Here is a 26,172-nt window from a genome sequence, read left to right as displayed (position 1 = left end):
TTTCGAAGGTGGTGGGGGTCCGGGTCGAACCAAGCTGGGGGTTGGCTATATTTGGGGTTGCAGAAGAGCCGGGAGTGCAGAAGGCGAGAGAGGCTGACGTGTTGGCCTTTGCGTCCCTTGTAGCCCGGCGCAGGATATTGTTAATGTGGAAGGAAGCTAAACCCCCGGGGGTGGAGACCTGGATAAACGATATGTCAGGGTTCATAAAGTTAGAACGGATTAAGTTTGTGTTAAGGGGTTCAGCTCAGGGGTTCACCAGGCGGTGGCAACCGTTCATTGACTACCTCACAGAAAGATAGAGGGAATGGGAAAGAAGTAGATAACAGCAGCAACCCAGGGGGGAGGGCGGGGGGGAGGAATCGGACGGACTCTCAGGGATGTTATTGTATATGTATAGGTATTTGGTATATGTAATTGTGTATTGGATTGTTGGACTGTAATTTTGGAGTATTTATTTTGGACAAGGCAGTTGCCATTTAGTTTTGCTTTTTTGTTTTTGTTTATATCTATTATTTATTTATTTGTTTAAAACTGGCCACGGCTAATTATATTGCTTTATTGTTGTGTAAAAGAAACACTACGTATTGTTATGTTTGGCCAAAAAACTTGAATAAAATATATATTTTTTTAAAAAAGAACCACTACGGCAGCCCCACCACGATGACTACATTTCTTGACCGTTCTTGTCGGTTGCTCAGGCAGTGGAGAAACGGCTTGGGACCCGCCCTGCCTGGGAACCCCCCCCTCTGGTCAACTACGCTCGGGTAGGAGAGATACGGCATTGGTAGCCGTCCTACCCGGGGACTCCATCCAACTCTTACCCATCGCGGCCCATACCCACCTCATTTTGGCACTTTCAGTTCAAAAAGTTTTGTTTTGTTTAGGTAACCTTTAGGTTGCCAACCACATGCTATTTACATCCTGAAACATTTGGATGGTAAATCAGCACTGGTTCATTATTGGGGTGTGCTGTGTCCTAAAATTTGTTTTTTGAAAAAAAATGAGGGAGTCACACATAGTGACCAATTATAAAGGGAGTAATTGGCACTACAGGACAGACACACTAGCGTACAAGATATTAAACAAAGATAGTTACAGACACTATGCATGTTTCCTCAGAACTCCAGAAGCTCCAGGACTGGAGAAGAGAACATAGAACATTACAGCGCAGTACAGGCCCTTCGGCCCTCGATGTTGTGCCGACTTGTGAAACCACTCCAAAGCCCATCTACACTATTCCCTTATCGTTCATATGTCTATCCAATGACCATTTGAATGCCCTTAGTGTTGGCGAGTCCACTACTGTTGCAGAGAAAGAAAAGGAAAGAGAAGAGCCATGAGGACTTCCTTCACGTGGATCACCCCGTGATTTTGGACATTTGGTTGCACGTGAACGCGAACCCCATGACTTCAAGCCCCCCAGCCGTTAATGTTTCACTTCTCCGCAGTACCCAGAGCCCAGTCACCAGCGACACTACAGCATCTTGGTGTGCCAGGTTTATAACCTGGTACTCCCTGTCCTATGTAATCGAAACATTACTAGCATTAGCGATACTCTGCTGCATTGTGCAGACTATGCGTCTACGGAAATGGAGAAGGAGAGCCTACCGCGCTCGCACCCCGGTATATAGGATCAGATCCCCTATATTCGGTTACGACCAGACCCCCGCTATCTATAATAAAGTGCATTCACTTGCGTTTATTGTAAATAAAGAAATGTAAAGAACTTTTCATGAGCAAATTGTACGATCCTGAGCTTGACTGCCAAGCCAGGGAAGACTGTGTATGAAATGCTATGATTTTGTTTTTTTTAAATATGTTTATTCAGAATTTTTCAACAAACATTTTCAACCATTCAAACCCCCCCCCCCCCATAACAAAAGAAAGAAAAGTAACAGAACAGTACATAAACATATCAATCCAACATAATACTGAACTTGTACAATGGGTTCCTCCCGCACACATAGACTTTCCCATATGTTTATGTTTTTCCTTTTTCAAGTGCCCTTCCCCGCCCACCCATATACCCCCTTCCCGACAGAGACACCCCCCTCCCTCCCTGGGTTGCTGCTGCTGCTGACCGACCTCCATCTAACGCTCCGCGAGATAGTCTAGGAACGGTTGCCACCGCCTGAAGAACCCCTGCGCAGACCCTCTCAAGGCAAACTTTATCCTCTCCAGCTTGATGAACCCTGCCATGTCATTTATCCAGGCTTCCACACTGGGGGGCTTCGCGTCTTTCCACAATAGCAAGATCCTCCGCCGGGCTACCAGGGACGCAAAGGACAGAATGCCGGCCTCTTTCGTCTCCTGCACTCCCGGCTCGTCCGTCACTCCAAATAGTGCTAGCCCCCAACTTGGCTTGACCTGGACTTTCACCACCTTAGACATAGTCCTCGCAGCACCCCTCCAGAACCCATCCAGTGCCGGGCACGACCAGAACATATGGGCGTGATTTGCCGGGCTTCCTGAGCACCTCCCACATCTGTCCTCCACCCCAAAGAACCTATGCAGCCTCGCCCCTGTCATATGCGCTCTGTGAATAACCTTAAACTGTATCAGGCGAAGCCTGGCACACGAAGAAGAGGAATTAACCCTACTCAGGGCATCCGCCCAAAGACCCTCTTCAATCTCCTCCCCCACCTCCTCCTCCCATTTGCGCTTCAGCTCCTCTACCAAAGCCTCCTCCTCTTCTTTCATCTCCTGATATACCGCCGACACCTTACCCTCTCCGACCCATACTCCCAAAATCACCGTCTTGAATCCCCTGTGCCGGCAGCAACGGGAATTCCCTCACCTGTCACCTCACAAACGCCCTCACTTGCATGTACCTGAAAGCGTTTCCCGGGGGTAGCCCAAACTTCTCCTCCAGCGCCCCTAGGCTCTCAAACGTCCCATCGATGAACAGGTCCCCCATTCTTCTAATTCCTGCCCGATACCAGCTCTGAAACCCACCGTCCATCCTTCCTGGGACAAACCGATGTTACCTCTGATCGGGGACCACACCGAGGCTCCCATCGCACCCCTGTGTCGTCTCCACTGCCCCCAGATCTTTAGCGTTGCCGCCACCACCGGACTCGTGCTGTACCTTGTCGGCGAGAGCGGCAGCGGTGCCGTCACTAGCGCCCCCAGGCTCGTTCCTTTGCAGGACGCCATCTCCAACCTCTTCCATGCCGCCCCCTCTCCCTCCATCACCCACTTACGGATCATCGCCACATTGGCTGCCCAGTAGTAGCCACCCAGATTCGGCAACGCCAGCCCTCCTCTGTCCCTACTACGCTCCAGAAACCCCCTCCTTACCCTCGGGGTCTTGTTTGCCCACACAAAACCCATGACGCTGCTGCCTACCCTCTTAGAAAAGGCCTTGGTGATCATAATCGGAAGGCACTGGAACACAAAAAGAAACCGCGGGAGGACCATCATTTTAATCGACTGTACCCTGCCCGCTAGCGAGAGTGTCATCATATCCCATCGTTTGAAGTCCTCCTCCATCTGCTCCACCAGCCGTGTCAAATTAAGTTTATGCAGGGCCCCCCAACTCTTAGCTACTTGGATCCCCAAGTACCCATTAGAAAGGGGAAAGGGGAAAAATCGACCGTGGATATCTAAGGAGGTGAGGGAGAGTATCAAATTGAAGGAAAAAACATACAAAGTGGCAAAAATTAGTGGGAGACTAGAGGACTGGGAAGTCTTTAGGGGACAACAGAAAGCTACTAAAAAAGCCATAAAGAAGAGTAAGGTAGACTATGAAAGTAAACTGGCTCAGAACATAAAAGCAGATAGTAAAAGCTTCTACAAATATAAAAGACAAAAAAGAGTGGCTAAGGTAAATATTGGTCCTTTGGAAGATGAGAAGGGAGATTTAATAAAAGGAGACGGGGAAATGGCTGAGGAGCTGAACAGGTTTTTTGGGTCAGTCTTCACAGTGGAGGACAAAAATAACATGCCAGTGACTGATGGAAATAAAGATATGATAGGTGAAGACCTTGAGATGATTGTAATCACTAAGGAGGCAGTATTGGGCAAGCGAATGGGGCTAACGGTAGACAAGTCTCCTGGCCCTGATGGGATGCATCCCAGAGTGTTAGAAGAGATGGCTAGGGAAATTGTAAACGCACTAGTGATAATTTATCAAAATTCACTAGACTCTGGGGTGGTCCCAGAGGATTGGAAAGTAGCAAACGTGACACCACTGTTTAAAAAAGGAGGTCGGCAGAAAGCGGGTAATTATAGGCCGGTAAGCTTAACTTCGGTTGTTGGGAAGATGCTGGAATCTATCATTAAGGAGGAAATAGCGGGGCACCTGGAGGGAAATTGTCCCATTGGGCAGACGCAGCATGGGTTCACAAAGGGTAGGTCGTGTCTGACTAATTTGGTAGAATCTTTTGAGGACGTTACCAGTGCAGTAGATAACGGGGAGCCAATGCATGTGGTATATCTGGATTTCCAGAAAGCTGTTGACAAGGTGCCACACAAAAGGTTGCTGCATAAACTAAAGATGCATGGCATTGAGGGTAAAGTGGTAGCATGGGTAGAGGATTGGTTAACTAACAGAAAGCAGAGAGTGGGGATAAATGGGTGTTTCTCTGGTTGGCAACCTGTAACTAGTGGGGTCCCTCAAGGATCAGTGTTGGGCCCGCAGTTGTTCACAATTTACATAGACGATTTGGAGTTGGGGACCAAGTGCAATGTGTCAAAGTTTGCAGACGACACTAAGATGAGTGGTAAAGCAAAAAGGGCAGAGGATACCGGAAATCTGCAGAATGATTTGGATAGGTTAGGTGAATGGGCTCGGGTCTGGCAGATGGAATTCAATGTTGCCAAGTGTGAGGCTATCCATTTTGGGAGGAATAACTGCAGAATGGATTATTATTTAAACGGTAAGATGTTAAAACATGCTGCTGTGCAGAGGGACCTGGGTGTGCTGGTGCATGAGTCGCAAAAAGTTGGTGTGCAGGTGCAACAGGTGATTAAGAAGGCTAATCGAGTTTTGTCTTTCATTGCTAGAGGGATGGAGTTCAAGACTAGTGAGGTTATGCTGCAATTGTATAGGGTGTTGGTGAGGCCGCATCTGGAGTATTGTGTTCAGTATTGGTCTCCTTACCTGAGAAAGGACATATTGGCACTGGAGGGAGTGCAGAGGAGATTCACTAGGTTGATCCCAGAGTTGAGGGGATTAGATTATGACGAGAGGTTGAGTAGACTGGGACTGTACTCATTGGAGTTTAGAAGGATGCGGGGGATCTTATTGAGACATATAAAATTATGAAGGGAATAGATAGGATAGATGTGGGCAGGTTGTTTCCACTGGTCGGGGAAAGCAGAACTAGGGGGCATAGCCTCAAAATAAGGGAGGTAGATTTAGGACGGAGTGTAGGAGGAACTTCTTCACCCAAAGGGTTGTGAATCTCTGGAATTCCTGGCCCAGTGAAGCAGTTGAGGCTCCTTCTTTAAACGTTTTTAAGAAAAAGATAGATGCCTTTCTAAAGAATAGAGGAATTCGGGGATATGGTGTACGGGCTGGAGAGTGGAGCTGAGTCCACAAAGATCAGCCATGATCTCATTAAATGGCGGAGCAGGCTCGAGGGGCCAGATGGCCTACTCCTGTTCCTAGTTCTTATGTTCTTATGTGCCGAAAGCTCCTTTCCACCCTCCTCAACGGTAGGTTGTCTATCCCTCTTCCCTAGTCCCCTGGATGCACCACGAAGAGCTCACGTTTCTCTACATTGAGCTTATAGCCCGAGAAGTCCCCAAACTCCCTAAGGATCTGCATGACCTCCACCATCCCCTCCACTAGATCCGCCACATACAGCAACAGGTCGGCTGCATACAGCGACACTCGATGCTCATCTCCCCCTCGGACCACCCCCCTCCATTTCCTGGACTCCCTTAATGCCATAGCCAAAGGTTCAATTGCTAATGCAAACAACAGAGGGGACAGGGGGCACCCCTGCCTCGTCCCTCGATACAGCCAAAAATACTCCTACCTCCGCCGATTCGTAACCACACTCGCCATCGGGGCTCTATATAGCTTAACCCAACTGATATACCCTTCCCCAAACCCAAACCTCCGCAACACTTCCCAGAGATACTCCCACTCTACTCGGTCAAAGGCCTTCTCCGCGTCCATAGCTGCCACTACCTCCGCCGCTCCCTCCACCGATGGCATCATAATCACGTTTAGGAGCCTCCGCACATTGGTGTTTAGCTGCCTGCCCTTTACAAATCCCGTCTGGTCCTCGTGAATCACCCCCGGGACACAGTCCTCAATCCTCGTAGCCAGCACTTTTGCCAGCAACTTAGCATCCACATTAAGGAGCGAAATCGGCCTATATGACCCACATTGCAGTGGGTCCTTATCCCGCTTCAGAATCAAAGAGATCATCGCCCCGGACATTGTCGGGGGCAGGGTCCCCCCCTCCCTTGCCTCATTGAAAGTCCTCACCAGCAACGGGGCTAACAGGTCCGCGTACTTCCTGTAAAACTCAACCGGGAACCCATCTGGCCCCGGGGCCTTCCCCGCCTGCATGCTCCCCAGTCCTTTAATCAGCTCCTCCAACCCAATTGGCGCCCCCAAACCAGCCACCTCTTGCTCCTCCACCCTCGGGAACCTCAGTTGGTCCAGAAATCGTCGCATCCCCTCTTCCCCCGCTGGGGGCTGAGATCTGTACAGCTCCTCACAGAGGGCCTTAAATGCCTCATTTACTTTCACCGCACTCCGTACCGTAGTTCCCCTGCCATCCTTGATTCCACCTATCTCCCTCGCTGCCATCCTCTTACGGAGCTGATGTGCCAGCACCCGGCTCGCCTTCTCCCCATACTCATACGTCGCCCCCTGTGCTTTCCTCCACTGTGCCTCTGCCTTCCCTGTGGTCAACAGGTCGAATTCCGTCTGGAGACTTCTCCTCTCCGAGTAGTCCCTCTTCAGGGGTCTCTGCATATCTCCTGTCCACCCGTAAAATCTCCACTAACCTCTCCCATTCCATTCCCTGCCCTCTCTCTTCTCCCTGTGAGCCCTGATGGAGATTAACTCTCCCCTGACCACCGCCTTCAGCGCCTCCCATACTACCCCCACCTGCACCTCCCCATTGTTGTTGGCCTCCAAATACCTTTCAATGCACCCACGTACCCTCCCGCACACCTCCTCATCTGCCAGTAATCCCACATCCAAACGCCACAGCGGGCGTTGGTCCCTCTCCTCTCCCAACTCCAGTTCCACCCAGTGCGGGGCGTGGTCTGAGATGGCTATGGCCGAATACTCCGTTCCCTCCACCTTCGGGATCAGCGCCCTGCTCAGAACAAAAAAATCTATCCGGGAGTAGACTTTGTGTACGTGGGAGAAAAAGAAAATTCCCTGGCCAGGGGCTTGGCAAATCTCCACGGATCTACTCCCCCCATCTGGTCCATAAACCCCCTAAGCACCTTGGCCGCAGCCGGCCTCTTCCCAGTCCTAGATCTGGAACAATCTAATGCTGGGTCCAACAACGTGTTAAAATCCCCCCCATTATCAAGCTTCCTACCCCCAGGTCCGGAATGCGCCCCAACATACGCTTCATAAATCCAGCATCGTCCCAGTTCGGGGCGTATACGTTTACCAATACCACCCACGCCCCCTGCACCATCACGTATCGACATCCATTGTCCACTACTATATTCTTGGCCGCAAACGACACCCGCTTCCCCACCAGTATTGCCACCCCTCTGTTCTTCGCATCCAGCCCCGAATGGAATACCTGTCCTACCCATCCCTTTCTTAACCTGACCTGGTCTGCCACCTTCAAATGTGTCTCTTGGAGCATGACCACGTCTGCCTTCATTCCCTTTAAGTGCGCGAACACTTGGGCCCTCTTAACCGGCCCATTCAGGCCCCTCACATTCCACGTTATCAGCCGGATTGGGGGGGCTTCCCCCCCCCGCCCCGACCACCCCCCCCCCCCCCCCCCCCCCCGCCGACTAGCCATCTCCTGTTTTAGGCCAGTCCCATGCCCGCGCTTCCCGCACCCTCCAGTCCCCCAGATGGGGGACCCCCGCCCCGACCACCTCTTCTGTTTTCAGTTCCCCCCTCGGCCAATGCAGCAGCAACACTATTTCCCTCCCCCCTCCCCCCCCGCTAGATCCGTATCTAGCTCTTTTGATCCCCCCATAACACTCCCGTAAGTCAGCTGACACCTGCTGACCCTGGCTTCCCCCACCTTCCCGTTGACGCCCCCCGTGTGGAAATCCCCCCTCCTCCTCCTCCTCCCCAGCAATCGGTGTGCACTCATCCATCCTCCCCCTCCGTCCTTCCCTAACGCGGGAAAAAGCCCGCGTTTTCCTGAGCCAGCCCCGCCTCCTGTGGCACAGCTCCTGTTGCGGCCTAATCCCAATTCCCCCATCCCAGAGTCTCACCTCCCTCCAGCACCGACACCCACATTCCCCACAGTCTCCCCATCAGATCTCTTCCCCATCCATCGCCCCACCCGTGGAAGATTCCTTATGCATATTTAAAACCCTGTATACAACCGACATCCCCCCCACAACCATAGACCCTCAGTTTGAGTCCAACTTTTCAGTTTGTATAAAGGTCCAAGCCTCTTCAGGCATTTCAAAGTAGTGGTGTCGATCCACAATCGCGCTGGCTGCAGCATTCCGAATCTCACCCCCTTCCTATGCAGCACCACCTTGGCCCGATTAAAACCAGCTCTCTTTTTTGCCACCTCTGCACTCCAGTCCTGATAGATTCGGATCACCGCATTCTCCCACCTGCTGCTCCGTTCCTTCTTGGCCCACCTCAGTACACACTCTCTGTCCACGAAACGATGAAACCTCACCACTATCGCCCTTGGCGGCTCGTTGGCCTTGGGTCTCCTCGCCAGGACCCGATGAGCTACATCTAGCTTCAGGGGACTCGGAGAGGCCTCCGCACTCATCAGCGAATGGAGCATCATGCTCACATATGCCCCGGCATCGGCCCCCTCTACCCCTTCAGGGAGACCCAGAATCCGAAGATTCTTCCTCCTCGGCCTGTTCTCCAGGTCCTCGAATTTTTCGGCCCACCTCTTGTGCAGCACCTCGTGTGCCTCCATCTTTACCGCCAGGCCCAATCACTTGGAACCAGGTACAGGGTCCGCCCCGAAAGGCGGGAAGCCCCGGGGGACTATAAGAATTGAGCCCCAAGATCAAGGCGCTCTCTTCCACCGCTTGCAGCTCTCTTCACTCGCTCTTCATTCTTCAACAGGCGCTCAAAACTGTAAGTCTTACTTCAACGCTCGCTACGAGATAGGCGCTCCTAGCTACCAATCTGTACCAACTTCGAATCCCGCAGGCTCAGAACCCGAACGAAAGGCCATTCGTTTCCCTGACCTGGTGGGCCAGTTTCAAGTTAAGTATTGGCCTGTTAGCTGTAGAAGTAGCTTAGACGTAGAATTTGTGCATGAGTAGTGATTACTGTGTATAATAAATGTGCTTTGATTTAAATCTTACTAAGCGGTGTTTACTAAGCGGATTATTGATCATTACTCGGACTTGAACCACGTGGCGGTATCGTAAAGATACCTGGCGACTCAAGAGCAAAGGTGATAAAACAGAGCAATTAAACTAAGGCAAAGTTAGCAACAGTGGGAATGTTTTGTTTTGGGGGCAGTGGGAATGGGGGTGTTTATGGGGCAGTGGGAATGGGGGCATTTTGGGGGCAGTGGGAATGGGGGTATTTTGGGGGCAGTGGGAATGGAGGTGTTTTGGGGGGAGGATTGGGGGTGTTTTGGGGGCAGTGGAAATGGGATTGTTTTGGAGGCAGTGAGAATGGGGGTGATCTAGGGGATGTGGGAATGGGGGTGTTCTGGGACGGTGGGAACGGGGGTATTTTGGGGGCAGTGGAAATGGGGTGTTTTGAGGGCAGTGGGAATGGGGGTGTTTTGGGGGCAGTGGGAATGGGGGTGTTTTGGGGGCAGTGGGAATGGGGGTGTTTTGGGGGTGGTGGGAATGGGGGTGTTTTGGGGTCGGTGGTGGGAATGGGGGTGTGTTGGGGGTATTCTGGGGGAAGATGGGAATGGGGGTATTTTGGGGGAGGTGGGAATGGGAGTGTTTTGGGGAGAGGTGGGAATGGGGGTGTTTTGGGGGGAGGTGGGAATGGGGGTGTTTTGGGGGCAGTGGGAATGGGGCGTTTTGAGGGCAGTGGGAATGGGGGTGTTTTGGGGGCAGTGGGAATGGGGGTGTTTTTGGGGCTGTGGGAATGGGGGTGTTTTGGGGGCAGTGGGAATGGGGGTGTTTTGGGGGCAGTGGGAATGGGGGTGTTTTGGGGTCGGTGGTGGGAATGGGGGTGTTTTGGGGCGGTGGTGGGAATGGGGTGTTTTGGGGGAGGTGGGAATGGGGGTGTTTTGTGGAGAGGTGGGAATGGGGGTATTTGGGGGTCGGTGGTGGGAATGGGGGTGTGTTGGGGGTATTCTGGGGGAAGATGGGAATGGGGGTATTTTGGGGGAGGTGGGAATGAGAGTGTTTTCGGGAGAGGTGCGAATGGGGGTGTTTTGGGGGGAGGTGGGAATGGGGGTGTTTTGAGGGAGGTGGGAATGGGGGTGTTTTGGGGGGAGGTGGGAATGGGGGTGTTTTGGGGGGAGGTGGGAATGGGGGTGTTTTGGGGGAGGTGGGAATGGGGGTGTTTTGGGGGAGGTGGGAATGGGGGTGTTTTGGTGGGAGGTGGGAATGGGGTTGTTTTGGGGGGAGGTGGGAATAGGGGTGTTTTGGGGGGGAGGTGGGAATGGGGGTGTTTTGGGGGAGGTGGGAATGGGGGTGTTTTGGGGGAGGTGGGAATGGGGGTGTTTTGGGGGAGGGGGGAATGGGGGTGTTTTGGGGGAGGGGGGAATGGGGGTATTTTGGGGGAGATGGGAATGGGGGTGTTTTGGGGGGAGGTGGGAATGGGGGTGTTTTGGGGGAGGTGGGAATGGGGGTGTTTTGGGGGAGGTGGGAATGGGGGTGTCTTGGGGGAGGTGGGAACGGGGGTATTTTGGGGGCAGTGGGAATGGGGTGTTTTGAGGGCAGTGGGGATGGGGGTATTTTGGGGGCAGTGGGAATGGGGGTGTTTTGGGGGGAGGTGGGAATGGGGGTGTTTTGGTGGGAGGTGGTAATGGGGTTGTTTTGGGGGGAGGTGGGAATAGGGGTGTTTTGGGGGGAGGTGGGAATGGGGGTGTTTTGGGGGAGGTGGGAATGGGGGTGTTTTGGGGTCGGTGGTGGGAATGGGGGTGTTTTGGGGGAGGTGGGAATGGGGGTATTTTGGGGGAGATGGGAATGGGGGTGTTTTGGGGGGAGGTGGAAATGGGGGTGTTTTGGGGGAGATGGGAATGGGGGTGTTTTGGGGGGAGGTGGGAATGGGGGCGTTTTGGGGGGAGGTGGGAATGGGGGTGTTTTGGGGGAGGTGGGAATGGGGGTGTTTTGGGGGCAGTGGGAATGGGGGTGTCTTGGGGGAGGTCGGAATGGGGGTGTTTTGGGGGAGGTGGGAATGGGGGTGTTTATGGGGCAGTGGGAATATGGGCATTTTGGGGGCAGTGGGAATGGGGGTATTTTGGGGGCAGTGGGAATGGAGGTGTTTTGGGGGGAGGATTGGGGGTGTTTTGGGGGCAGTGGAAATGGGATTGTTTTGGAGGCAGTGAGAATGGGGGTGATCTGGGGGATGTGGGAATGGGGGTGTTCTGGGACGGTGGGAAAGGGGGTATTTTGGGGGCTGTGGGAATGGGGTGTTTTGAGGGCAGTGGGGATGGGGGTGTTTTGGGGGCAGAGGGAATGGGGGTGTTTTGGGGGCGGTGGGAATGGGGGTGTTTTGGGGTCGGTGGTGGGAATGGGGGTGTGTTGGGGGTATTCTGGTGGAAGATGGGAATGGGGGTATTTTGGGGAGGTGGGAATGGGAGTGTTTTGGGGAGAGGTGGGAATGGGGGTGTTTTGGGGGGAGGTGGGAATGGGGGTGTTTTGGGGGCAGTGGGAATGGGGTGTTTTGAGGGCAGTGGGAATGGGGGTGTTGTGGGGGCAGTGGGTATGGGGGTGTTTTGGGGGCTGTGGGAATGGGGGTGGTGGGAATGGGGGTGTTTTGGGGTCGGTGGTGGGAATGGGGGTGTTTTGGGGCGGTGGTGGGAATGGGGGTGTTTTGGGGCGGTGGTGGGAATGGGGTGTTTTGGGGGAGGTGGGAATGGGGGTGTTTTGTGGGGAGGTGGGAATGGGGGTATTTGGGGGTCGGTGGTGGGAATGGGGGTGTGTTGGGGGTATTCTGGGGGAAGATGGGAATAGGGGTATTTTGGGGGAGGTGGGAATGGGAGTGTTTTGGAGAGAGGTGGGAATGGGGGTGTTTTGGGGGAGGTGGGAATGGGGGTGTTTTGGGGGAGGTGGGAATGGGGGTGTTTTGGGGGGAGGTGGGAATGGGGGTGTTTTGGGGGGAGGTGGGAATGGGGGTGTTTTGGGGGAGCTGGGAATGGGGGTGTTTTGGGGGGAGGTGGGAATGGGGGTATTTGGGGGTCGGTGGTGGGAATGGGGGTGTGTTGGGGGTATTCTGGGGAAGATGGGAATAGGGGTATTTTGGGGGAGGTGGGAATGGGAGTGTTTTGGAGAGAGGTGGGAATGGGGGTGTTTTGGGGGAGGTGGGAATGGGGGTGTTTTGGGGGAGGTGGGAATGGGGGTGTTTTGGGGGGAGGTGGGAATGGGGGTGTTTTGGGGGGAGGTGGGAATGGGGGTGTTTTGGGGGAGCTGGGAATGGGGTGTTTTGGGGGAGATGGAATGGGGATGTTTTGGGGGGAGGTGGGAATGGGGGTGTTTTGGGGGAGGTGGGAATGGGGGTGTTTTGGGCGAGGTGGGAATGGGGGTGTTTTGGGGGAGGTGGGAATGGGGGTGTTTTGGGGGAGGTGGGAATGGGGGTGTTTTGGGGAGGTGGGAATGGGGGTGTTTTGGGGGAGGTGGGAATGGGGGTGTTTTGGGGGAGGTGGGAATGGGGGTGTTTTGGGGGAGGTGGAAATGGGGGTGTTTTCTGGAGGTGGGAATGGGGGTGTTTTGGGGGGGAGGTGGGAATGGGGGTGTTTTGGGGGAGGTGGGAATGGGGGTGTTTTTGGGGGGGAGGTGGGAATGGGGGTGTTTTGGGGGGGGGAGGTGGGAATGGGGGTGTTTTGGTGAGAGGTGGGAATGGGGGTGTTTTGGGGGAGGTGGGAATGGGGGTGTTTTGGGGGAGGTGGGAATGGGGGTGTTTTGGGGAGAGGTGGGAATGGGGGTGTTTTGGGGAGAGGTGGGAATGGGGGTGTTTTGGGGAGAGGTGGGAATGGGGGTGTTTTGGGGGAGGTGGGAATGGGGGTGTTTTGGGGGAGGTGGGAATGGGGGTGTTTTTGGGGGGGAGGGGGGAGGTGGGAATGGGGGTGTTTTGGGGAGAGGTGGGAATGGGGGTGTTTTGGGGGAGGTGGGAATGGGGGTGTTTTGGGGGAGGTGGGAATGGGGGTGTTTTGGGGGGGGAGGGGGGAGGTGGGAATGGGGGGTGTTTTGGGGGAGAGGTGGGAATGGGGGTGTTTTGGGGGAGGTGGGAATGGGGGTGTTTTGGGGGAGGTGGGAATTGGGGGGTTTTGGGGGGGAGGGGGAATGGGGGTATTTTGGGGGGGGTTGGGGAGGTGGGAATGGAGGTGTTTTGGGGGAGGTGGGAATGGGGTGTTTTTGGGGGGGGCGAGGTGGGAATGGGGGTGTTTTGGGGGGGGAATGGGGGTGTTTTGGGGGTGGGAGGTGGGAATGGGGGTGTTTTGGGGGGGGGAGGTGGGAATGGGGGTGTTTTGGGGGGGGAGGTGGGAATGGGGTGTTTTGGGGAGAGGTGGGAATGGGGGTGTTTTGGGGAGAGGTGGGAATGGGGGTGTTTTGGGGAGAGGTGGGAATGGGGGTGTTTTGGGGAGAGGTGGGAATGGGGGTGTTTTGGGGGAGGTGGGAATGGGGGTGTTTTGGGGGGGGAGGGGGGGAGGTGGGAATGGGGGTGTTTTGGGGAGAGGTGGGAATGGGGGTGTTTTGGGGGAGGTGGGAATGGGGGTGTTTTGGGGGAGGTGGGAATGGGGGTGTTTTGGGGGGAGGTGGGAATGGGGGTGCTTTGGGGGAGGTGGGAATGGGGTGTTTTGAGGGAGGTGGGAATGGGGGTATTTGGGGGAGGTGGGAATGGGGTGTTTTAGGGGAGGTGGGAATGGGGGTGTTTTAGGGGGGAGGTGGGAATGGGGGTGTTTTGGGGGGAGGTGGGAATGGGGGTGTTTTGGGGGAGGTGGGAATGGGGGTGTTTTGGGGGAGGTGGGAATGGGGGTGTTTTGGGGGAGGTGGGAATGGGGGTGTTTTGGGGGGGGAGGTGGGAATGGGGGTGTTTTTGGGGGGGGAGGTGGGAATGGGGGTGTTTTGGGGGGGAGGTGGGAATGGGGGTGTTTTGGGGGAGGTGGGAATGGGGGTGTTTTGGGGAGGTGGGAATGGGGGTGTTTTGGGGGAGGTGGGAATGGGGGTGTTTTGGGGAGGTGGGAATGAGGGTGTTTTGGGGGAGGTGGGAATGGGGGTGTTTTGGGGGAGGTGGGAATGGGGGGTGTTTTGGGGGAGGTGGGAATGGGGTGTTTTGGGGGGAAGTGGGGATGGGGGGTGTTTTGGGGGGGAGGTGGGAATGGGGGTGTTTTGGGGGGAGGTGGGAATGGGGGTGTTTTGGGGTGGGTGGGAATGGGGGTGTTTTTTTTTGGGGGGGGGAGGTGGGAATGGGGGTGTTTTTGGGGGGGGGGAGGTGGGAATGGGGGTGTTTTGGGGGAGGTGGGAATGGGGGGGGGGAGGTGGGAATGGGGGTGTTTGGGGGAGGTGGGAATGGGGGGGGGAGGTGGGAATGGGGGTGTTTTGGGGCGAGGTGGGAATGGGGACCAGGGCTTTGGAGGAGGTGTCAGGGTTCCTGCCACTTCCACTGAAGCAGACCCAGGCTCCAATCTCGGGACATAGGCGCCGTTGCCGCTGCGGCCTCTCCGTGAGCTGAGCAGGAAAGGCCGGGGCTCAGAGTCCGGGCCTGGGCCCAGCCCGCTTCCCTTACCGGGTACAGGTACAACACGGCCCCGATCAGGAAAACCACGAAGGTGATGGCGAATATGGCGAAGTCCAGCATGGTGCTGGGTTTCTGATTGTAGATGTATCCGTATCCCGGTCCCGGTCTGACCCAGGTCTCACCCTCCTGGACACCGCCCCGGCCCCGCCCCCAGCACCGTTACCACAGCAACCGCCCAATCCTAGTCTGACCCGATCCCAATCCCGGATAATCCCTGTCCCAATCCCGGATTATCCCCATCCTGGACTGATCATGTCCCAATCCCAGACTGTCCCAATCCCTGACTGACCCAATTCCGGACTGTCACTGTCTCAATCCCGGCGTGACCCTGTCCCAATCCCAGACTGTTCCTGTCTCAATCATGGACTGATCTTGTCTCAATCCCAGACTGTCCAATATCCTGACTGACCCAATCTCGGACTGACCCTGTCCCAATCCTGGACTGACCCTGTCCAAATACCGGATTTATCCTGTCCAAATACCGGATTGATCCTGTCCCATTCATAGACTGACCAAATCCCGGACTGCTCCTGCCCCAATCCCGGACTGACTCAGTCCCGGACATACCTTGTCCAATCCCGGACAGATCCAGTCGGGGACTGATCCCGGACTGAGTCTGTCCCAATCCTGGACTGTCCCAATCCAGGACTGATCCTGTCCCAACCCTGGACTTTCCCAATCCCGGACTGACCCTGTCCTAATCCCAGACTGACCCAATCTGATTTACCCAATACCTGACTGACCTGTCCCAATCCTGGATTGTCTGTCCCAACCCCAGACAGTCAGAATCCGGGCTGTCCCAATCCTAGACTGATCATGTCCCAATCTGTCTCAATCCCAGACTGTCCCAAATATCGACTGACCCTGCCTCAATCCTGGACTGTCCCTGTCCCAATCCCTGACTGACCCAATCCCAGACTGTCCCTTTCCCAATCCTGGAGTGATCCTGTCCCAATCCCAGACTGATCCTGTCTCAATCACGGACTGATATTGCCTCAATCCCAGACTGTCCAATATCCTGACTGACCCAATCAGGACACAACCCAAAGATTTTGTTTTTATAAATTTACAATACCCAATTATTTTATTTCTTTTTTCCAATTAAAGGACAATTTAGTGTGGCCAATCCACCTAACCTGCACATCTTTGGGTTGTGGGGTTGAAGCCCAAGGGCTGGGATTCGAACCCGGGTCCTCAGTGCCGCAGTCCCAGTGCTAACCACTGCGCCACTGTGCCGCCGCGCCCCCCCCCCCAACCCAAAGATGTGCAGGTTAGGTGAATTGGCCATGTTAAACGTGCCCCTTAATTGGAAAAAAAAAATTGGGTACTCTAAATTTATTTCAAAAATAGTTAAGGTTTTCTCTTTTACTTAAAAACTGTTGTCACTGTTAACGGTAAAACTATTTATTTGTTGCTAGTGTGTAATTCTGTGTTCAAATTAAAGGTTGTTTTAACATAAAAGGTGCCTATGGGTCAGTGGAATAGATTTAGATTTATTGTCACGTGTACCGAGGTACAGTGAAAGGATTGTTCTGCGTGCAGTCTAAGCAGATCATTCCATACATGAAAAACATAGGACATCCAAAAAATACACTATGACATAGACATTGGGTGAAGCATATGGAGTATGCAACAGTAAAGAAGATGTGTAGAAACATCAGTTCAGTCCAGAAGAGGGCCATTCAGGAGTTGGAGAGCCATTCAGGAGTCATTAGCTCCCGTGGTGCAGTAACATTTCCTCACACAATCCCGAATTGTCCTAATCCCAGACTGTCCCTGTCTCAATCTCAGATCTGTCCATGCCCCAATCCCAGATTGTCTCTGTCTCAATTCCGGTCTCTCCATGTCCCAATCCTGAAATGTTTATATCCCTAATCTCGCAACGTCTTAATCCCATTAAATCCCTGTCCCAATCCCAGACTGTCCCTGTCCCAATCCCAGTCACTCCAAGTCTCAATCCTTGTCTTGCCATGTCCCAATCCCGGACTGTCCATGTCCCAATCCCAGGCTGTCTAAATTCCAATTGCTAGTTTCGCCATATTCCAATCCTGAACTGGCCCTGTTTCAAAACAGGGTCTGCCCATGTCCTAATCCTGCACTGTCCCAGTCTCAATCCCGGGTCTGTCCACGTCCCAATTCCAGACTATCGCTGTCTCCATCCCGGTCTCTCCATATCACAATCCTGAACTGTCCCTGCCCCAATCCCAGATTGTCCATGCTCAATCCCGGGTCTCTCCATATCCCAATCCTGGACTGCCATGTCCCATTCTTGCACTGTTTATGTCGCAATCCCTGGTCTCTCTATGTCCTAATCCCATTCTGTCCCTGTCCAGGATCAGTTGCTCCATGTCCCAATCCCTCTCTCCAAATCTCAATCCTTGTCCCGCCATGTCCCATTCCTGACTGTCCATGTCCCTATCCGGGGCAGTCCATGTTCCAATTGGCAGCCTCGCCATATCCCAATCTCGGACTGACCCTGTTTCAATCTCGGGTCCGCCAATGTCCTAACCCTGGACTATCCCTGTCTCAATCCCAGACTGCTCTTGTCTCAATCCCGGTCTCTCCAGGTCCCAATCCCAGACTGTCCATGCTCAATCCCTGGTCTCTCCATATCCCAATCCTGGACTGTTCATGCGCCAATCCTGGTCTCTCCATGTCCCGATTTTGCACTAACTATGTCCCAATCCCTGGTCTCTCAGTGTCCTAATCCCGTTCTGTCCCTGCCCAATATCAGGTTACTTCATGTCCCGTACCCGGCATCTCCAAATCTCAATTCCGGTCAGTCCATGTCCCAATCTCAGATTGCCCATGTCCAAATCTTGGGTCTCTCAATGTCCCAAACCCAGGTCTCTCCGAGTCCCTATCCCGAATTGCCCCGTTACAACCATTGGTCTGTCTATGCCCCAATCCGAGTCTCTCCATGTCCCAAATCCTGCAATATTTATGTCCCAATCACTGGTCTCTCAATGTCCTAATCCTGTTAAATTCCTGTCCCAATCCCAGACTGTCCCTGTCCCAATCCCGGTCTCTCCAAGTCTCAATCCTTGTCTCGCCATGTCCCAATCCCGGACTGTCCATGTCCCAATCCCGGGCTGTGAATGTTCCAATTCCCAGTTTCACCATATTCCAATCCTGAACTGGCCCTGTTTCAAACCCGGGGCTGCCCATGTCCAAATTCCAGACTATCCCTATCTCAATCCCAGGTTTCTCCATATCTCAATCCTGGAATGTCATGTCCCAATCTTACACTGATTATGTCCCAATCCCTGTCTCTCAATGTCCTAATTCCGTTCTGTCCCTGTCCCAGTATCAGGTTGCTCCATGTCCCAATCCCAGACTGTCCCTGTCCCAATCCCAGACTGTCCCTGTCCCAATCCCGGTCTCTCCAAATCTCAATCCTTGGCCCGCCATGCCCATTCCCAACTGTCCCTGTCCCTATCGGGTCCGGTCCATGTTCCAATTGCCGGTTTCGCCATATCCCAATCTCGGACTGACCCTGTTACAATCGCGGGTCTGCCCAAATCCTAATCCTGGACTGTCCCTGTCTCAATCCCAGACTGCCCCTGTCTCAATCCCAGTCTCTCTATGTCCCAATCCCGAACTGTCCGTGTTCCAATTCCAGAATGTCCATGCTCAATCCCTGGTCTCTCCATATCCCAATCCTGGACTGTTCATGCACCAATCCTGGTCTCTCCATGTCCCAATCTTGCACTGATTATCTCCCAATCCCTGGTCTCTCAATCCCATTCTGTCCCTGTCCCAATCCCGGTATCTCCAAATCCTAATTCCGGTCATTCCATGTCCCAATCCTGGATTGTCCACATCCTAATCCTGGGTCTTTCCATGTCCCAAACCCAGGTCTCTATGAGTCCCAATCCCAAATTGTCCCTGTTACAACCATTGGTTTGTCTATGCCCCAATCAGAGTCTCTCCATGTCCCAATCACAGTCTGTCCTTGTTCCAGCCCTGGGACTGTCCATGTCCTAGTTCCTGACTGGCCCTGTCCTAAATCCGGCTCTCCCCATGTCCCAATCCCAGACTGTCCCTGTCCCAATCCTAGACCTCTCCATGCCCAAATCCCGGACCGTCTCTGTCCCAATCCAGAGTGTCTCTATGTCCCAAACCCAGATTGTCCCGGTCCCAATCCCGGTCTCCCTATGTCCAATCCTGGACTGTCCATGTCCCAATGCTAGGCCTCTCCATGCCCCAATCCTGGACTGTCCATGTACCAATACCAGATCTCCCAATGCCCCAGTCCTGGACTGTTTAGGTCCAAATCCTGGACTTTCCACGTTCACTCTCAGGTCCCGGGTATCTCCATGTCCAATCACGGTCTCTCCATGTTCCAATCCTGGACTGTCCATCTCTCAATCGCAGGTCCCTCCATGTCCTAATCCCAGACTGTCCAAATTCCAATCCCTGACTGTCCATGTCCCAATCCCACACTATCCCTGTCCCAAACTCAAGTGTCTCCATCTTCCAATCCTTGTCTCTCCATGTCCCAATTCCGGACTGTCCCTGTCCCAATCCCAGGTCTGTCCCTGTCCCAATCCCGGACTGTCTGTGTCCCAATACTGGATTGTCCCAAGCTTCAACAACTTATCAACACCACTGCCCATCCTAGGCCCTCCACCAGTCCAATCCCTCGTACCCCATTTCTCCCAGCCACAGCCCTTGCTGCTGTTCACCATACCCCCTGACCTTCACCTCTCTGAGGATGAGTGTGCTGGTCTCAGCAAAGGACTCAGCTTTGTACCCTTACATCCCCATCTCAATGAATTCCGGGGTCAACATGATGTCGAACTCTTCTTTCGTCGCCTTTGTCTCCTTGCCACTTCTTTGGGCAAGAGTCCTCCCCCCATTCCACAGATCCTTTCATGTGCCTCCAACATTCTGCCTCCAAGTGGACACCACCTCCGGGACAATTATTTATCCTCGATCTTTTCATTGCGAACTGTCGATGGGACATTGGCCGTCTTAATGTTTCTGCCCCCCTCACCCATTTCAATCTCTCTCCTTCCAAACTTTCTGCTCTTCACTCCGTCAGGTCTAACCCCGACTTTGTCATCAAGCCTGCTGACAAAGGGTGTGCTGTTGTCGTCTGGCGCACTGACCTCTACCTCGCAGAGGCTGAACGCCAACTCTCAGATACTTCCTCTTACCTCCCCCTGGACCATGACCAGACCACTGAACATCAAGCCATTATCTCCAACACCATTAACGACCTCATATCCTCCCGATGCCTTCCCCCTACGGCTTCCAACCTCATCGTCTCCCAACCCGGACAGCCCGCTTTTATCTACTTCCCAAAATCCACAAAAAGGACTGTCCCGACAGGCCCATTGTGTCAGCATACTCCTGCCCCACTGAACTTATTTCCTCTTATCTTGACTCCATTCTCACTCCTCTGGTCCATTCCCTCCCCACCTACATCCGAGATTCCTCTGATGCCCTGCGTCATATTGACAGCTTGCAGTTCGCGGGCATCCTATTCACCATGGATGTGCAATCTCTTTACACCTCCATCCCACACCAGGATGGTCTGAGAGCTCTTCGCCTTTTTATTGAAAAGAGACCTGGACAATTCCCATCCACCACCACTCTCCTCCCCCTGGTTAACCTCGTTCTATCTCTCAACAACTTCTCCTTTAGCTCATACGATTTTCTCCAAATCAAAGGTGTAGCAATGGGTACCTGCATGGGTCCTAGCTCCGCTTGGCTTTTTATGGGGTATGTGGAAGATTCCTTGTTCCAGACCTACCCGGGTCCCCTCCCACAACTCCTTTACTGGTACATTGATGACAATTTTGGTGTTGCTTCATGCTCTCGTCCGGACCTGGAAAAATTAATCAACTTCGCTTCCAGTTTCCACCCCTCCATCACTTTCACTTGGTCCATTTCAGACACTTCCCTTCCCGTCCTTGATCTTTCTGTCTCCATTTCCAGCAATAGAATATCTATTAATATCCACTACAAGCCCACTGACTCCCACAGCTATCTGGGCGACAGCTCTTCGCACCCTGCACCCTGTAAGGACTCCATCCCTTTCTCTCAGCTCCTTCGCCTCCGTCGCATTTGTTCCGATGATGCCACTTTCCAAAATGGTGCTTCGAAAATGTGTTCCTTCTTCCTCAACAATGATTTCCCACTTAGTTATTGACAGGGCCCTCAACAATGTGCGGTCCATCTCCCGCGCCACTACCCTCGCACCCTCCCCTCCCTCCCAGAACAAGGATAGAGTCTCCCTCGTTCTCACATTTCACTCCATCAGCCTCCGTATGCAAATCCTCCGCCATTTTCGCCAACTTCAGCGTGATGCCACTACCAAACATATCTTCCCTTCACTCCCTCTGTCAGAATTCTACAGAGGCCGTACCCTCCGAGATAATCTAGTCCACTCCTCCACCACACCCAACACTTCTCCTATCACCCATGGCACCTTCCCATGCAATCGCAGAAGGTGTAACACCTGCCCCTTTACCTCTTTCATGCTTAACATCCCAGGCCCAAAACACTCATTCCAGGTTAGGCAGCGTTTCACTTGCACCTCTTCCAATTTGGTCTCTTGCATTCGCTGCTCCCAATGTGGTCTCCTCTATATCGGAGCGACCAAACGCAGATTGGGTGATCGTTTGCTAAGCATCTTCGATCTATGCGTATTCAGGACCCTGACCTTTCCGTTGCTTGCCATTTTAACACAAGACCCTGCTCCCATGCCCACATTTCTGTCCTTGGCCTGCTGCAATGTTCCAGTGAAGCTCAACGCAAACTGGAGGAACAACATCTCACCTTCCGGTTAGGCACGCTACAGCCTTCCGGTCTCAACATCAAATTCAACAACTTCAGATGATTAGCTCTACCCCACCTCAACCCATTTGTTTACATCCCATTTAATTTTAACTGTCTTTTACCATTTATTTCTCTCTTGCCTTTCTTTATATATATTTACACCCCCCCCCCCCCCCCCCCCCCCATCGTATCCACCCTTCCTCAACCTTTCCCCTCCCCCACATCTACATCTATCACAGTTTACTCTCTGAAGTTAGTTTCTCTGCAGTTTGGCCTTTCACACCTTTTGTTCTCTCTGGGGACTGCCATTAGCACTCTTTCCCCTTGGTTTCTGTGGCTATTAGCACCCCGGTTCCCTGGGTTTCTGTGGCTATGACTCATCTTTCAGTCTCACTCCACAGTATAAATATTTCCCACTTTCTCTGTCTTTAGCTTTGACAAAGGGTCATCAGGACTCGAAACGTTAGCTCTTGTCTCTCCCTACAGATGCTGCCAGACCTGCTGAGATTTTCCTGCATTTTCTCTTTGGTTTCAGATTCCAGCATCCACAGTAATTTGCTTTATTCTTCTGTCCCAGTCCCAATCTTTTATGTTCCTGTCCAATTCAAGGTCTGTCTATGTCCCAATTTCCGGTGTTGCCATGTCCCAATTGCCGGTCTCTCCATGTCTTGATCCCGAACTGTCACTGTCCCAATCCCAGAATGTCCATGTCCCAATCCTGTTCTCTTCATGTCCAAAATCCTGGACTGTCCCTGTCCCACTTCCGGTCATTCCAAATCCCACCCTTGTCTAGCCATGTCCCAATCCCAGACTGTCCATGTCCCTAGCCCGGGCTTTCCATGTTTCAATTATCGATCTTGCCATGTCCCAATCTCGGACTGACCCTGTTTCAATCCCGGATCTGTTCATATCACAATCCCGGTCTGTCCCTGGGTCTGGGTGGGTCTGTCTATGTCCCACTCCCAGATTGTCCGCATCTCAAACCCAGTTTCTCCCTGTCCCAATCCTAGACTGTCCATGCCAAATCCCGGATATCTCCATATACCAATCCTGGACTGTTCATGTCCCAGTCCTGGCCCTCCATGTCCCAATCCTAGGTCTCTCAATGTCCTAATCCCATTCTGTCCATGTCCCAATCCCAGGTTGCTCCATGTCCCAATCCCATATTGTCCCTGTCCCATACCCAGTCTCTCCAAATCTCAATCTCGGTCTCTCCATGTCCCAATCCCAGATTATCCATGTGCTAATCCTGGGTCACTCCATGTCCCAATCCCAGGTCTCTCCATGTCCCATTCCCAAATTGTTCCTGTTACTGGCACTGCTCTGTCCATGCCCCAATCCGGAGTATCTCCATGTCCCAATCCCAGTCTGCCCTTGTTCCAATCCATATCCTAGTCCCGGACTGTCGCTGTCCTAAATCGGCTCTCCCCAAGTCCCAATCCTGGACCATACCTGTTCCAATCATAGGCCTCTCCATGCCCCAATCATGGACTGTCCATGTACCAATCCCAGATCTCCCAATGTCCCAGTTCTGGACTGTTTAGGTCCAAATCCCTGACTGGTGCGACCCAATCTTGGGCCTCTCCATGTACCTGTTGCTCTATTAATAATGTTGGTGAACCACAAGCCTTCCCTTCTATCGATCAAATGACCACACAACCAGTTAGTTAGTTCAAAAGATGGTTTATTTACATACACAAGAGTTATCTCGACATGCAAACACAATATCTACTACGAGTTAAACTACACCTATCAGCAACAATAATCTATACTTAACTTCAGGGTGACCGGCACTGTGCAAATGGATAAGGCCTTTATCTGGATTTCACTTGGCTGGTTCGAACAAAGTGGCTTTGTCTCTGCTGGGCTCATCCATCAGGTAGCGGTCTTGAACTTGGCAGCTTTTCCTGCTACGATTGGGTTGGCACAGGTTGGATCCAAAAGAGACAGGACACATGGCTGTGTCCTCTTTTATTCCTCTGGGATTTCGCGCTCTTTGGGGTGGTCCTTAACCTTGGACCCAATAGTTCGACAGGGCTCTGATCACTGTCTTCGATTTCGGCCAATAAAGGGGCAGGTGCCTTGGTGGCTGGGCGGGTCCTTAGCGGTCATTGACCTTGGCAATTGGGCTTTCTGAGCAAGAGGTGTGGCCCTGATCAGTCTGTGGCTGTACCGGTTGCTTGATTGGAGTCCTATTGTCCTGGGAAAATGGGTCATTAAAATGCAAACGAGCGGGGGTTTCGATCAGGTCTGGTTACCTGTGTTTCAGATACACATATGCTCTGTATCTGTCTGAATCCTGGGTTGGCCATAATTCTTATGGTCCTTTGCAGGTGGCCATCTTAGATGGCTACATACCAATCCCAAATCTCCCAATGTCCCAGTTCTGGACTGTTTAGGTCCAAATCCCTGACTGGTGCATCCCTATCTTGGGCCTCTCCATGTTATTATGGGCGAGGCATTTTCAGAACCCCAAAATATATCATGGAGTTCTCCCTTTAATGTATTTGTTGCTTTTCCTAGCACACGGCTTGTTCCCTAGGTGTGGGATTACAATTATGGACACGTGGGTTTTTAAACACAAAACAATGGTTATTCCATGAACTCAACTTAACATCTTAAATAAACATTGGATCTCTTAACACCCCTTACTTCAAAGATAACTCCGAAAATATTGCAACAGTAAATAATTCCTCAAAATGTTCCTTCAAACTTCCAAGAGACTTAACACCTTTAAACAGAATCACATCAGGTTAAAGGCTTTACTATTATGAGTTTAAATCACCCAAATGATCCAAAGATAGTCTTTCATGGCAGAGATCCAGCTCACTGCAAACACAGACACTCCCCAAGCTCTTTTTCTCCAAACTGCAGCTCTCTGGAAGCACACAGACACACACAAGCTGTTCTTTAAAAATGCAGCTCTCTGGAAACACCCAGACACACACAAGCTCTTTTTCAAACTGCAAAACTAAACTGCAAAATGGCTGACCTGACCTCAGCTCCACCCACCCTCTGACATCACTGTTTTCTTAAAGGTACATTGCTTAAACATCCATGTCTTAAAAGTACTCTCACACGACAACTCCCCCCAAGAAAAAAAAATAAACCATCAACTTCAAGATGGTTTCATTTTTCACTTTTGCACCATCCACTAAGAAATGTACACAGTAAATATACCTTTTCGTTTTTAAAAAAAAAGAACACATGCAAACAGGCATAATAATATAGTCCATTTTTCTTTGTTCTTCCTCCAACCAAAATCCTTCTTGATTGACAGTCTCTTTGAACAAAGTCTCTGCACGATCCATCCATTCCTCTACTCTTCGGCATTTCTCTTGAGAATCAGATACTTTAGTTCAATCTGACATGCTTTCTGATATATCCGTTTTATTTCTACATCTTTCTGTTGTAACTCCACCAATTTTCCTGACTAAAAATATCCGCCTCATCCTCCACCTGTTCTTGTTCTTTTTCAACCATCTGATCAAAAATCGTTTCTGATAATTGCACTTCAACGCCATCTTCACTCTCTGATTTCTCCTTTTGTCTTAACCTGTGACTTTGCGACCTTGTTACTACACAATCCGGAAAAATCCCAAGATATTCGTCCTTCAACACTTCAGTTGACTGATTTTCCAATGGTTTATCAACCACAATAGGCATCACTCCCACCTGCGATCCAGTTATATCATTACCCAAGATAAACTGTATTCCTGGACAAGATAGTTTATCTATTACTCCTACTACCACTGCACCACTCTTCACTGGACTTTCCAACCTCACCTTATATAATGGAACGCTACTCCTCTCACCCTGAATTCCACAAATCACAACCTTTTCTGGCAACATTCTTCCCAAACTACATAATTCCTCAGCTCTTACCATTAAAGCCCCTGTATCTCTTAAAATTGTGACTTCTTTACCTGCTCCTCCTGATACACATAAGTAAACTTTACCCGCACAAGTAAATTCTTTAAAGACATCTGGCACCTTCTTAACAATTACTTCTTGAACAGGCTGTACAATTGTTTGCATCTCCTTCGCTTCCCTTGGGCTTTCCTTTACCACTCTAACAAACCCCACTGTCTTATCCTGTTTTACCACATCAGCCTTCCCAGTGCTTTTCTTCAACCACCAACACTGTGACTTTACATGGCCCAGTTTATTACAGTGAAAACATCTGAAACTTTTCATTTCCTTTCTACCCTCCTGGATTTCTTTTTTAATCTGAGGTACATTCTCTTTATTGTCTCCCATCAGATCACCTTTACCTTTACTACTTGAGTATTTCTCATGTCCCTAGTTTCTATCCCTCACCGGCTGAAACTGATGTCGGAAACCAATCTTTG

The 26,172-nt window shown here is 52.0% G+C and overlaps 1 protein-coding gene across 1 annotated transcript in view; it reads right to left on the bottom strand.

The window, feature by feature from the left end:
* Nucleotides 1-15,191, bottom strand: part of cyp20a1 (cytochrome P450, family 20, subfamily A, polypeptide 1) — a 75,237-nt gene extending 60,046 nt beyond the window's left edge. The window contains exon 1 of the mRNA XM_072481326.1: nt 15,020-15,191. Within this exon, the coding sequence (XP_072337427.1) occupies nt 15,020-15,091 (72 nt within the window). The 5' untranslated portion in view covers nt 15,092-15,191. The remainder of the gene's footprint in view (nt 1-15,019) is intronic.
* Nucleotides 15,192-26,172: the final 10,981 nt, after the last annotated feature.

The sequence above is a fragment of the Scyliorhinus torazame genome, chromosome 2, assembly GCF_047496885.1.
Source record: "Scyliorhinus torazame isolate Kashiwa2021f chromosome 2, sScyTor2.1, whole genome shotgun sequence".
Taxonomy (NCBI): domain Eukaryota; kingdom Metazoa; phylum Chordata; class Chondrichthyes; order Carcharhiniformes; family Scyliorhinidae; genus Scyliorhinus; species Scyliorhinus torazame.
The sequence above is the reverse complement of the archived record's forward strand: the minus strand, read 5'-3'. Positions and strand labels throughout refer to the sequence as shown.